We start from the raw sequence: 14,121 nt of genomic DNA, 5'->3' as shown, positions 1-14,121 counted from the left end.
ATTGACATTTCACAGCAATAAAGTGATGATAGTAAGAGGATAGGAAAAGAAGAAGTAGAAAAACAAAATACAGGAGCTGCTGTAAAGGCAACCACTCTCGCGGCACCATCTTGAAGTAAAAACAACAACAAAAAACTAAATAACAATTGATGTGACACAACACAAAAGTGATAGATGAAAGAGGAGAGGATCAAAGTGTCCTTTTCTCCAGTGGCTCAGGGACGTCATGGTGAAATGTGCACGTCTGCTACAAGCTAAATGTTTAAAGCAAACACGAAGCTGTAGCATGCATTGATGAAAACAGACTGTGTCACAGCTCCTGTCCCACGTACAGTAAATCCGCTTCAATTCCAAGCCGCGACAGGTCCACATGCCCATCGACGCTCTTCTCATCAAGCCATGCATCCATCCAGCTGCAGACTGCACAGGTCATTAGTATTATTAATATCTGATAGCATATCTGTCACGTTTTGCAAGGTGGTGATGGCGGGTGCGGATCCCAAAAAGCAGGCAGGAGGGAGGAGGAGGTTGTGTTTGATCAATTGTATTAAAATAAAGTCAGCAGGAACAAAATGTAAAGCATCAAAATCAACTGAACAGAAAAAAAATACAAAGTATCAAAAGAAAACCAAGTGTAAAAATCCGCCAAGGTTAAACAAACACATGCACAGCATACAATGCATGCGATTGCAGACAAAGCAATGAACCGACACCGGATGGTCGTGCCGGGAGTCCTTTTAAGTATCACTGATTAAAACGACTAGCACCTGCGAGGCTGCAGGCAGGGCTGACGTCGCTACCCGTTGGTCGCCAACCAGATCATGACAATATCATGACCTGTACGTTTTTTTTTTCTAATTTCAGGTGGTGAGTGATGGCGTTCCCTTAGTCCAAGCTGTCGTACCAAAGAACCAGAATCGGTCTTCCATCATCCATGGCTCTGATATACTGGTAGAGTTTTGCTCAACACCTTCGCCGTGGAGGGAGCGAACTAGGCTAAAATCCACACCTTTATTTTTATTATTATTTTTTAATCAGCTTCCTTTTGTATTTTCAGGTAACGGTGAGCTCCAATGGCTTGATAGGAACACATAGCTGGCTGCCATATGACAAGAACATCGCCAACTACTTCACCTTCACCAAGGACCCAACCATTAATAATCCCAAGTGATTGCTTTTTTATAATAATAATAATAATAATAATAATAATAATAAATAAAATTAATTTCTAAGCGCCTTTCAAAACTCTCAAGGACACTTTACAGTCATGGGATAATTATTTTGTGCGGGTAAGCAGCGGCAGCCATTTGCGCCAGCGTTCACTCAACCTGGAAGTAACACAGCAGCAAAGTTATGAAAGGAAGAGGAAAGGAAAGAAAGCAGTGGAAAAAAAATACATTTGTACTGTAAATCTTGGAAAAAAAATATGACAAAGATGAGAACATTTTCCAGATAGTTTAACAATGTCATGCATGTCAAATAATGTGAGATGATTCCTACATATCACACACATGCCTCATAAATAACAGAGCGTGAAGTAAAAATAATCATCTTACGACATTTTAACTCATTTGCTGTCATTCCCGAATTTATTTGGGAATTTAAAAATGTGGCGTGGAGCGCCATTCGTGAATTTTTTGGGATTTTGTTTTTTCTTGCTATAAAGTGCTGGTCAGACCTCTCGCAATGTTCTTCCCTTCCACGAGGGGCAGAATTTGTCTTTTGTCCATGTGATTCCACCTTCAGCTGTTGTATTAGCTCTATATACATCAATATATATTTATTGTGTTGTATTTTGTACAGCCGCCCTCATTTCAAGCTCAGATAACTCCAGACCCCAATAATTTAGGAATTAACTCTTTTTTTCTGATGAAAGAAGAGAGTCTAAGGTTTCTTACGCTGAATTGAATGTTTATTTAGTTCTAAAGCTCAATATTTTGTGGGTCCTGCAATTTGAGTGAAAATGACAAAAACTCTGGCACTAGAGTGGACACATTTTTGCACACCATCTGGTCGTGAATGAGTTAATAGCATTCACTGCCATCCCCGAATTTATTAGTTAATTGAAAAGCATGACGTGGAGCAACATTCTCGAATTTGTTCAGGTTTTGGTTTTTCTTGCCTGGGGGTGCCAATGAAGTTTTTTCCCTTCCACAAGGAGGCAGCATTTCCCTTTTTTCCATGTTAGCGCTTTGTTCCAGCTTCAGCTGCTGTTAAAGCGCTATATAAACCAATATGTATGTATTGCATTGTCTTTTGGACAGCCGCCCCCATTTGAAGTTAAGATAACTCCACATCCATGTAATTTAGGAATTAACTCTTTTTTCTCTGATGAAAGAAGAGAGTCTAAGGTTTCTAACGCTTCATTGAATGTTTATGTAGTCCTAAAACTCAATATTCTGTGGGTCCTGCAATTTGAGTGAAAATGACAAAAACCCTGGCACTGGAGTTGACACAGATCATCAACAAAATAGAGAAAGAACATCTGGATGATTTTTCTGCAAGTAAACATCTGGGATGTTTCAGGGTCACTCCTTTTAAATTGACCTTGAAGACAAATAACAAATACACAGTCCCCCCAAAAAAACTTTAACAATGCGGTTTGGAGCCATTTGGAGATGTAATTTGAATCGAGTGACGCTTTTAATGCGCTCATTCTAATAACTTTCAAGCTACAGCCCACATGCTCTCGGTCTGTTCATTTTCAGGACACAACGTTTCCTTGGCGGACCTTTCTCACCCGGCGTGGAGATCAACGCTCAGGTTCTAGTAGTGTCCAATGATGGACGTCTGCTATTTAGCGGAGGACACTGGGACTGCAGTCTGCGGGTTACCCAGCTTGGCAAAGGCAAGCTGGTGGGCAGGATCTGCAGACACATTGGTAGGGACACCTGCATAAGTACTCTTTTGAAAAATTGTTAAAACAGGATTTTTTTAATTTGAACTATTTGGTTCCCCAAAGATGTTGTCACATGCTTGGCTTTGGATCTGTGTGGCATCTACCTCATCTCAGGCTCAAGGGATACATCCTGTATTGTGTGGCAGGTCCTACAGCAGGTAAAAACAAAAAAAGATGGTCAAGGCATGTTGTTCCATCCGTGTGATATGAGGATCCTGTGAACTTCACCGAGCATTCTTTTTTTTCTCCATTTTAGGGTGGCTTCTCCAGCACGTTGTCTCCTCGCCCCGTTCAAGTGCTTTGTGGTCATGACCAGGAGGTTACCTGTGTGGCCATTAGCACAGAACTGGATATGGCTGTTTCAGGCTCAAAGGTGTCTAAATCGTTCATACAAAATACACACATTTTTATATGCGGTACATACAGTACAGACACTCCCCTACTTACAAACATTCGAGTTACGAACAACAGTACATACAAACATTTTTGTAGTAACATATGTAGTATTCTCTCCAGTTGTACATGTACAAATACTGTTGTACTGTTGCTGTAATACTGTGTGTATAAAGCATATATTTTATTAAATGTCTATTTTTCAGTACAAACCAAGACAGGTTACTTATACAAGCAAAACACACTTATATAAACCTTAAACATACTTATATAAACCTTAAACATATATTCCATACAAAACATAGCACTGAAGCAACTTCGGAAAGAATTCACTTTACGAACAAACGTTCGGAACGTAAATTTAAACGTAAAATGTACACATTTGTCCGACCCATTGAATCAAACAATGCGTTAATGAGGTATAGTTTGCTATTTTCCAACCACACGGTAGTACTTTTATTGGAACTTATAGACACAAGTACCAAACCTGATATCTAAATATAATAGATGGGTGAAGTGAATAAGTAGGTTGGTATTTGCTTGGCTCTTTAATAGATTGTAAATGGGTAGTTAGCCAGCTAAAATGCTGAATTGCTTGGGTAGGTGGTCAGTAAGTTAGATAGAGAAGATAGTCATTAGATAAGTAAATAATGGGTTGGTTTGTACGTAGGAAGGTATGTAGGTGGTTGGTAGTTACGTGATAGATAGCTAATAGCTAACTAAGTGATTCGATGTAGGTAGGTTAGATATGTAGGTTGGTAGTTTATGGTGAAAGGTAGTTTGGTTGGTTCCGAGGGTTTGGTAGATGATACGTTGGTATGGAGTTAGCAAGTAGCTAGCTAGAATGGTATGTGGATAGGTACAGTTTGGCAAGAAGAAAGAAGACAAGAAGGTGGATGGGAAGGTAGGTCGGATGGTAGGTTGGTAACTAGGTAGGTAAGTAGTTAGGTAGCTAGGTAGGTAGGTAGGTAGCTATCTATCTATGTATCTAGATAGTTAGCTAGGTAGCCAGCTCGTTATGTAGGTAGCTAGCTAGGTAGGTAGTAGATTTTAACGAGGTGATAAAATAGGAAAGCAGGTTTATGTAGATTAGTGTTTGGTTGGTGACAGAAATAGTTGTACGACGATGAATAACGTGTGCCCTGCTGGCACCAATTCATTGTGACCCCCGCCTTGTGCCCGAAGACGGCTCGGATAGGCTCCAGCACCCCTTGCAACCCTAATGAGGGATGGATGGATCAATAACATGTTGTATTTTCCTAATTTTTGACTCTTAGGACGGTACAGTGATCGTACACACAGTTAGACGAGGCCAGTACCTGAGGACCTTGAGGCCTCCCGGTGAGCCCTCCCACATCTCCCAGCTGCAAGTAGGCATGGAGGGCCACGTGGTGGTGCAGACTTCGAGGGGTGAGCCACCCAATGCTTTGAAGGTACGTGAACATAGCAACCAGATGATGACTTTTTGTTTACGGTCAACTGCCTTTCTCAACTGGTATACATTCGCGACAGCGGACGGACTCCATCCACGTTTATTCGGTCAATGGATGCCTGTTGTCTTCCTTCAACATGGAGGAGCAAGTATGCGCTCTCCACCTGGTGTCTGAATACATCATGCTGGGCACCATTCAGGGCAGACTACACGTCCGACAGCTGTGCAGGTAGATACCGCTGAACCTCTAAACTACAAAGTTTCATTTTGGTTCGTTCAGATGGTTTGGTAAATGATACATTGGTATGGAGCTACTAAGTAGCAAGCTTGGATGGTGTGTGGATAGGTACACTATTGTAAGAAGAAAGAAGACAAGGTGGTAGGTAGGTAGGTAGGTAGGTAGGTAGGTAGGTAGGTAGGTAGGTAGGTAGGTAGGTAGGTAGGTAGGTAGGTAGCTACGTAGCCAGCTAGCTAGGTAGGTAGGTCGCTTGCTAGATAACTTTGTTGGTAGTTAGGTAGCTAGCTAACAAGGTAGCTAGCTAGGTAACTAGCTAGTTAGCTAAGTTTTAACTAGATGATAAAATAGGAAAGTAGGTTTACAATAATAACAATAATACTGTAATACATTTCACTCATTAGCTCCTTTCAACATTCTCAAGGACACTTTACAATCACAAGATATTTTTTCTGCGGGTGAGCAGCGGCAGCCACACGCGCCAGCGTTCACTCAACCCGGAAGTCACAAAGTAAAAACAAAAAAAACTAAATCACAAATAATATGACAACACAAAGACGCAGAGAGTCATTCATTCTTCAGCACTTTCTGTACTCTCTTTGTGACATGAAGCAGTTCTAGATGACACACGGTCGTAAGCCAAACGGTCGTAAATCGCAATGCATTCAAAATAGCTGAAGTGAGGTTTAGATGACAGAATAGTATACGTTTTCTATTGAATACTATGATAGACCAAACAGCTTACAGTTCAATTATAAATCTTATAACTTTTAGTGTCATTTTTATCATTTTATATTTCGTATGTATTCTTATGTAGATAAGTGTTTGGTTGGTGACAAGAAATATTTGTACAACTATGAATACCATGCGTGCCCTGCGATTGACTGGCAACCAATTCAGGGTGTCCCCCGCCTAGTGCCCGAAGACGGCCATATTTTGTTTTGTTTTCTTTACAACAGCCTGAATGCCGCCATCCCACCCTTGGCCTTGAAAGTCCCCGTGAGGAGCGTGTTTGTCACAAAAGAGAACAGCCACATCCTGGTGGGCCTGGAAGACGGGAAGTTGATCGTGGTGGGGGCTGGAAAACCGGAGGAGGTGAGAACCGGGACATGAAGCGCTTGTGAAGATGTGGGAGCCGTGAAGGGAAGTCGGCTCAGTCACCCACATGCAAAAATGAATGAGGGAATTAAAAAAAAACAAGAATTTATTATTGTTTTTCTCCCCACGTGATAATAGTGTGATGCGAGGTGGTTGTCAAACGACAAATTTTACCAGCCGTCATTTTATGATGTTGGTAATAAAATAATAAAACTTGTCAGAACTATGTAATAATAATAATAATAATAATAATAATAATAATAATAATAATAATAGTTATCAACATCATCATCAGAATAATAATAATGTAATAATAATATAATGATAATAATGAATAATAATAATAATAATAATAATAATAATAATAATAATAATAATAATAATAATAATAATAGATTTCATTTCTAAGCGCCTTTCAAAACTCTCAAGCTCACTTTACAGTCACAGGATACGTTTTTCTGTGGCAGCAGCCACACGCGCCATCGTTCACTCAAACCGGAAGTAACTCAAATAGATAGAAAGCTAGCTAGCTGACCAATCGTTAGCCAACAAATACCTAGCTACATAGCCAGTCACCTAGATAGCGATAGCTCTGAGGTTGCTAACTCGCTAGATAGCTAATAGCTAGCTACTTAGCTAATAGATAGAAAATCGCTAGCTAGCTAAGTACTTGTCACACATGCCTGATTGATTTCATAAATCAATAAAACATTTTTGAGCGGAAAAGAAAAACATAAAAATATGGAAAAAATTACACAAAGAATATAAGTAGAAAGCATTCATAATAATAATAATAATAATAATATTTTGAATATTTTACAAGCACAGGATAATAAAAAAAAATTCTGCTGGTGAGCAGCAGCAGCCAGATGCGCCAGCATTCACTTAACTCTTAACTTCACTTAACACTTAAATGTACACCACAAACTCAAATATAAAATGCGCATGGGCACAATAATATTCAAATAAAGTAAAACTACTAACCATTTGATGACAATGCTCTGATCTTACCTTGAAATGGGCATCCTTTTTCCTTTATTTCTAAACGCTATCTAGCTAGCTAGCTGTGTCCTAGCTTTAGTTGTGCAAAATAGAGGATTACTGAGATGGAAAGATAGTTAAAACAATATACGATCACATGTTTTCGTATGTGTTTTGATCGTCTATTTACTTTCGAAAAAATCTCATGGCGCACCACCAAACAATGAATTCAAAATTCTAGGGAGCTTTGAACTTTGCTTTATAAACAGTTCCTGTTTCTGGGAGTTTTCAGACCAGTCTAACGATATCTTCTGGTATCCAGGTTCGATCAGGACAAATCTCCCGCCGCATTTGGGGATCCACTCGCCGCATCTCTCTGGTATCCGCAGGCGAAACCGAATACAACCCCGCCAACGAGAGCGCCGGCAAATGAGAGCTGTTCTTTACGGCCGCTCGAGGGGAATGTTCTCTAACCACAGACTTATTATGGCTTTCTTTTCACAAGCCTGAGAACTTCTCAGACCAACGGATCACTCAGCACTTTTTGTTTTTTCTAATCCGGGAAGAGATTTCTATTTGATTGTGGACTACTTGTCTGTTTTGAATCAGCATCATTCCAAAGAGTGGCCTTGTTTTGACTAGGCAGAAAATCTTGGCGTTTGAGCTTAAAAACTACTGTAAAAAAACAACATTTCAGGAAGGAGATACAGTGATACCTCAGCTCACGAACTTAATTGCTTCCCAGAAAGTGTGTGTAAGGTGAAAAGTTCGTCTGCCGAATATTTATTTCCCATAAGAAACCATAAAAAATGAGAATAATCCATTCCCAGGTCCCCATAAAACATACATTTCGACTAAATAAGCCTTAAAACTACACAAAATATACCTTATTTTATGTAGAATAAATGTATTGTAATTAAAGAAATAAACTGTACTGTATAATAAAGTCGTTTTATTTACCTTTGTGATGGTCACTGATGTAGTTGCCTCTTGATGATATCCGAGTGAAGTTGCCATGCTTTCTGGGCGATAATACTCTCACTCACACTGTCCCCTGCTAGCTGCTTTTCGTTAATCCAAATCAACAGAAGTTTTTAGCCTCTTGTATTGCCTGAGACCGTTGCTCAGACAACACAGAAACAACCTTAGCCACACTTAGCGATGGTCGATTTAGCGTACTGGCACTGGGACGCTAAATCACACAAACGCATACCTCGTTGGTGTTTTTCGATAATCTCCTTCTTCTGCTCGACCGTAATTTTCTCCTCTTCGGCTTAATACTAGCCTGTGGTAGGGTCTTTTTCGGTCCCATAATAGCAAAAGTACTCCAGTGGATAACAAACCACGTCTGCACTCAAAGAAAGATGGTGACGAAAACTAGTCCGCCAGCCACCGCGGCGCTGTTCGACCAAGTGGTTAGGTGTTCCTCCGGCTAAAACTAGTCCGTCTGCCAAGATTATATTCTCGCGAATTTAATGTTCGTAAAGCGAAAAGTTCATGAGCTAAAGCGTTCGTAAACTGAGGTATCACTGTATACACATAAACATAAACATGTACACACCACTATTTTTTGCAGTTGCTGTGCCAATGCTTCTTAATACTCCTGCAAACTTGAAAACGTTTTGAGAGCTGCTTCATGCAATGCTGGTGAGTACCATCCAATGTCTGCCGTAGTGCCCTTAGCAAGAACTCCCCGCTGTCTTTAAAAACGGTCATGCTGTTACATTTACAGCACTAAAAAAGTGCTTTTATGATCAAAAAAGTGCCGTACATCCCCCTTCGTCATCAATGTTGTTGATTGATGGTCGTCTAGCACATTGCGGGTTGTGTGCTGAAATTATTATTTTTTCCCCACAATCTCATATGCACTACTCAGAAAAACTTCTTTAAACTTTTGAATTTGTATGTCCGCTGTTGCTTTTTTGTGCAAAACTTGCAGTTGAGCTGAATTCAAAATTCACAACAGTTAATGATCCGACCAATCCATTTTCTGGTCCTTATACTCCGTCTTATATGTGGAAAACTTTTATATATTTCTATGTTATATTTGGAAAATTATGTCATTCATTCAAGGTGGTGTGCCTTATACTCTGATTGAATTGGAAAAAGATTGAAAATACACAATTCATTCAAGGTGCGCCTTATATATGGTAAAAAATGGAAAAGACACCATCCATTTAAGGTGCACCTTATACTCCGGTGCGCATTATATATGGAAAAAGATTGAAAATACACCATTCATTCAAGGTGTGCCTTATGCTCGGGTGTGCCTTATATACGGAAAAAAACATTGAAAATACATCCTTCATTCAAGGTGTGCCTTATACTCCGGTGCGCCTCATATATGGAAAAAGATTTAAAATACACCATTCATTCAAGGTGCACCTTATATATGGAAAAATATTGAAAAGACACCATTCATTCAAGGTGTGCCTTTTGCTCGGGTGGTCCTTATATATGGAAAAAAACATTGAAAATACATCCTTTATTCAAGGTGCGCCTTATACTCCGGTGCGCCTCATATATGGAAAAAGATTGAAAATACACCATTCATTCAAGGTGCACCTTATATATGGAAAAATATTGAAAAGACACCATTCATTCAAGGTGTGCCTTTTGCTCGGGTGGTCCTTATATATGGAAAAAAACATTGAAAATACATCCTTTATTCAAGGTGCGCCTTATACTCCGGTGTGCCTTATATATGGAAAAAAAAGATTTAAAATACACCATTCATTTGCGGTGCGCCTTATACTGTGTGCCTTATGCTCTGGTGCGCCTTATATACAGAAAAAAACATTGAAAATACATCCTTCATTCAAGGTGTGCCTTATATATGGAAAAATATTGAAAAGACACCATTCATTCAAGGTGTGCCTTATGCTCGGGTGTGCCTTATATACGGAAAAAAACATTGAAAATACATCCTTCATTCAAGGTGTGCCTTATACTCCGGTGCGCCTCATATATGGAAAAAGATTTAAAATACACCATTCATTCAAGGTGCACCTTATATATGGAAAAATATTGAAAATACACCATTCATTCAAGGTGTGCCTTATACGCCGGTGCGCCTTATCTACGGGAAAAAAACAATTAAAATACACCATTCATTTGCGGTGCACCTTATACTCCAGTGCGCCTTATACACTGGAAGATACGGTAACTCTGAATTTTAGTGAGTCGCTTGTTGTGCATTCAACCCCTGAAAAATGTGCCTTTTTTCGCTCATGGATCCAAACTCACCATCTGCCTCTGGTATTAGAACACACACATGACTCACATGTGCAGAGGATGATTTTAATGATGTGAAGTCAAGCTTTGGCTGCTATTGTACTGTTTCGAAAAACATCTGATGCCCGAATGTGAGCTTCAGAAGAATTTTTCCGCTGCGGTTGGAACGTGGTAGTTGTTATGCACTGTCATTAGATGCCAGCCAACTGTTTGAATCAATGTGAGGAGGGGAAAAAACAGTCGATCAGCATTCGGAAGAGCTCCTCCACTTGTTCACTCTGTTAAAAAAAACAGTTTGTTGTATAAATAAATGTAAAAAATGCAATTAGCCTTTTAAATATTCCACTCTGAATATGAATGTAACACTTCACCCTGCTTTGCATTCATACCCCAAATTCTTATTGTAAATACACACTGTATAGAAAATTTCTGGTGTTGTGTGATTTTAATTTAATGCCAACACTGCCTTTGAAATGAACTTGATTTCTATGATTCAGCCTATGTATTGTTTTTTTTTTTTTTGTTGAAAATACAATTTACTGTCCAACTGACTTTTTTCTGATACATTTCCTTTAAAAAACTATAGGGTGACCATACTTTGACCTTTAATTCAATGGTAATCAATTTACCTCATTCACTGCCAGACGAAGTGCAAAAATATGTCCACTCCAGTGCCAGGGTTTTTGTCATTTTCACTCAAATTGCAGGACCCACAGAATATTGAGTTTTAGGACTACATAAACATTCAATGCCGCGTAAAAAAGCTTCAACTCTCTTATTTCTTCAGAGAAAAAGTTAATTCCTAAATTATATGGATCTGGAGTTATCTGAACTTGAAATTGGGGCAGCTGTACAAAATACAATGCAATACATACATATTGGTTTATATAGGGCTTGAACAACAGCTGAAGCTGGAACAAAGCGCTAATATGGAAAAAAAAGTGCTGCCCCCATGTGGAAAGGTAAAAACATTGCCAGAGGTCTGACCAGCGCTTTATCGGCACCCCCCAACAATAAAAACCAAAACCCGAACACATTCGGAAATGGCGCTCCACATCACTAATAAATTCGAGGATGGCAACTCATTCACTGCCAGACGATGTGCAAAAATATGTCCACTCCAATGCCAGGGTTTTTGTCATTTTCACTCAAACCCACAGAATATTGAGTTTTAGGACTACTTAAAGATTCAATTCAGTGTAAAAAAACCTTAGACTTTCTTCTCATCAGAAAAAAAGAGTTAATTCCGAAGTTACATGAATCAGGAGTTATCGGAGTCTGAAATGGGAGCGGCTGAACAAAAGTCAAATGCTGCCCACTCCTGTATGAGGGAAAACATTGCCAGAGGTCGAACAAGCGCTTTATCGGCACCCCTCAAAAAAAAAAAAAAAAATTGGGAATGGCACTCCACGTCATGCTTTTCAATTCCCAAATAAATTGGGCAATGGCAGTGAATGGATTAAGAGGCTTCTTCTTTTCCTTTCGGCTTTTCCCTTCAAGGGGTCACCACAGCGAATCAGTGTCCTCCATCTTTAGAGGTTTGATCCGCATGTTTGTCTTGGCCAAGCTTTTACATCAGATGCCCTTCCTGACACAACCCTCTGTATTTATCCGGGCTTGGGACCGGCACAAGCAGACTTATGTCCCTTTGTGGCTACAAAACAAACAACTCACTCAGTAAAAGGCTCCCAAACACAATGTACAAATCCGAATATGACCTCCAGATCCAGTTTTGAGCCCATATCCACCCGAGACCCTCTCTTACCAGTGACGGCCGAGACGATGATTCCTCCTGTGTCCGAATCTGTGGGGGGGGGGGGGGGGGGGGGGGGGGGGGCTTTGCATGCGTCTGTGATGTTGAGCCCCGTCGCAGTTGAAAAGGTCGCGAGTGAGTAACATTGCGTTTTACTTCTAGCAGGACACTTTGATCTCATGGTGGTTTGAATGAACATCCTGTCGGCCTCCCCACCGTAAACACCTCCGGGGGTACAATTGAGTGGAGATGTGGAGGTGAGGGGGTGGGGAGGGGGGTGATCAAACCAACCTACCCCCCCCCCTAACTCCCACCCAGTCAAATACAAACCACATAACAGTGAATACAGGAAGTGGAAGAGAGGGGGGGGGGGGGGCACGGTCGTTCTGATGTGGCCTTTGACAATGGTGGGAGGGATCGACACCTTGCACTTACTAGCCATTTCTCCGATACTGCGACCCCCCCCCCCCCCAACACTACCCCACAGCCCCTCCAGATGTGAAGGTATGCCGCTGGGGGTTGTGGGGGGGGGGTTACACACTGTGAAATGCTGCAATTTTGGTGCTGTTGAAAAGTCCTGCAAATAACCACAATCTCCTAATTGCGCCTCCGTCTACGACTTCCTCACCCCTGAGATCCAGACCACTGTCGTTGTCTACTTCCACTATATTTATTTACTGCATTTATTTTTTTTTTGTCTTTTAAATACATAGAATCATTTAAATTGCATTATATAATCAAATACAATGATACCTCAGCTCACGAACTTCATTGGTTCCCAGAAAGTGTGTGTAAGGCGAAAAGTTCGTCTGCCAAACATTTATTTCCATCCATATATATATATATATATATATATATATATATATATATATATATATATATATATATATATATATATATATATATATATATATAAAGACCAGTGACGTGCAGTCAGTGGAGGCAGGTGAGGCCGTGCCTCACCTGTCATCATGGAAATATCAAATGAAAAATAAATTAAACAGTTATATTTATTTAGTGATTTGTACTTAAAATTCTTTTCCATTTAACTGCACCATTTTTGGATTTTTTTTTCAAAATCACAGAATTTTCACATTTACCGTTCAAATACTAGGTAGAGACGAGCGGTGAGGCACCAGCCGGCTGAGCCTCACCATGGATTGCGCAATCACTATGCGAACTATGCTGGCTTGGTCTGCAGTGAGGCCGCATTGCTGTCCCTATGCATATCGCTATTAAAGTGTTCAAAAACTTTTAGTATATGAACTCAATTTCTACAGTTTAGCTGGTTTATATAATGTACAGTTACTGTACATTATAAACACTGTACTACAGTGTTTATTTTATTTTATTTTGATAAAAACTGTGTGCCTAGGTGAGGCACACAGTTCTCCTGCCTCATGACAGGGGGCGCTGGTGATTACAGATTCTCAGCACAAAAAACTGAAAACATACAGTTGGAACTGGACTGATCAAGGACGACTTTCTTCACTGGCAGTGATCTCATTGAGACAGACTTTGACTTCATTTATAAGTGAAGGTAACACGATAATGTTTTTTTAATTCTTTTTTTCTATGCTACAGTTTATATAAAGAATACGGACAAGACATTTTAAACAACACACGTTAACCGTTGCCAATCAAATGGTGAATAAGCTACTCTGTAGCATTCATATGTTTGTAAATCTGACTGTAATGACGTCAGTGCCTCACCAGCCATGAACCTCACCGCACGTCACTGATAAAGACAGACAATACAATCCTACATCCTAATTTACTGTATATATCACTTTCACAACAGCTCGAGCTGTAACAAAGCGCTTCACATAATAGTCAACACAAAGCAAGATAATAACCACAACAGAAATATAAAAACATGGACAGTCTATTAATGTGATTTCTGTGCCACCTGAGGCATTTTATTTGGAGCATAATTGGACATGACGACAATTTCACAGTCTCTCATATGCACGAGGGGCTGCGTGTCTAGCTAGCTCACCATTAACTGGTTATTAGCTAGCTAAATAACTGGCTATCTATTAACTTGCTATTAGCTGGCTAGCTTTCTATCGATTTGAGTTATTATTTAGGTTAAG

The 14,121-nt window shown here is 39.9% G+C and overlaps 1 protein-coding gene across 2 annotated transcripts in view; it reads left to right on the top strand.

The window, feature by feature from the left end:
* Nucleotides 1-10,764, top strand: part of nbeal2 (neurobeachin-like 2) — a 63,638-nt gene extending 52,874 nt beyond the window's left edge. The window contains exons 47-56 of one of the 2 annotated variants that reach the window (XM_088997713.1): nucleotides 865-951; nucleotides 1,058-1,167; nucleotides 2,709-2,881; nucleotides 2,963-3,057; nucleotides 3,156-3,272; nucleotides 4,570-4,725; nucleotides 4,805-4,953; nucleotides 5,919-6,054; nucleotides 7,361-9,352; nucleotides 9,862-10,764. In XM_088997713.1, coding sequence (XP_088853839.1) covers nucleotides 865-951; nucleotides 1,058-1,167; nucleotides 2,709-2,881; nucleotides 2,963-3,057; nucleotides 3,156-3,272; nucleotides 4,570-4,725; nucleotides 4,805-4,953; nucleotides 5,919-6,054; nucleotides 7,361-7,471 — 1,134 coding nt within the window. In that variant the 3' untranslated portion in view covers nucleotides 7,472-9,352; nucleotides 9,862-10,764. Of the gene's footprint in view, nucleotides 1-864; nucleotides 952-1,057; nucleotides 1,168-2,708; nucleotides 2,882-2,962; nucleotides 3,058-3,155; nucleotides 3,273-4,569; nucleotides 4,726-4,804; nucleotides 4,954-5,918; nucleotides 6,055-7,360; nucleotides 9,353-9,861 lie in introns of those variants that run through there. The other variant, XM_088997714.1, reaches the window with a different exon arrangement.
* Nucleotides 10,765-14,121: the final 3,357 nt, after the last annotated feature.

Source organism: Hippocampus bargibanti, linkage group LG06 (genome assembly GCF_051943395.1).
Source record: "Hippocampus bargibanti isolate YZ-2025 linkage group LG06, ASM5194339v1, whole genome shotgun sequence".
Classification (NCBI taxonomy): Eukaryota; Metazoa; Chordata; class Actinopteri; order Syngnathiformes; family Syngnathidae; genus Hippocampus; species Hippocampus bargibanti.
This window is presented reverse-complemented; position numbering and strand designations above follow the sequence as displayed.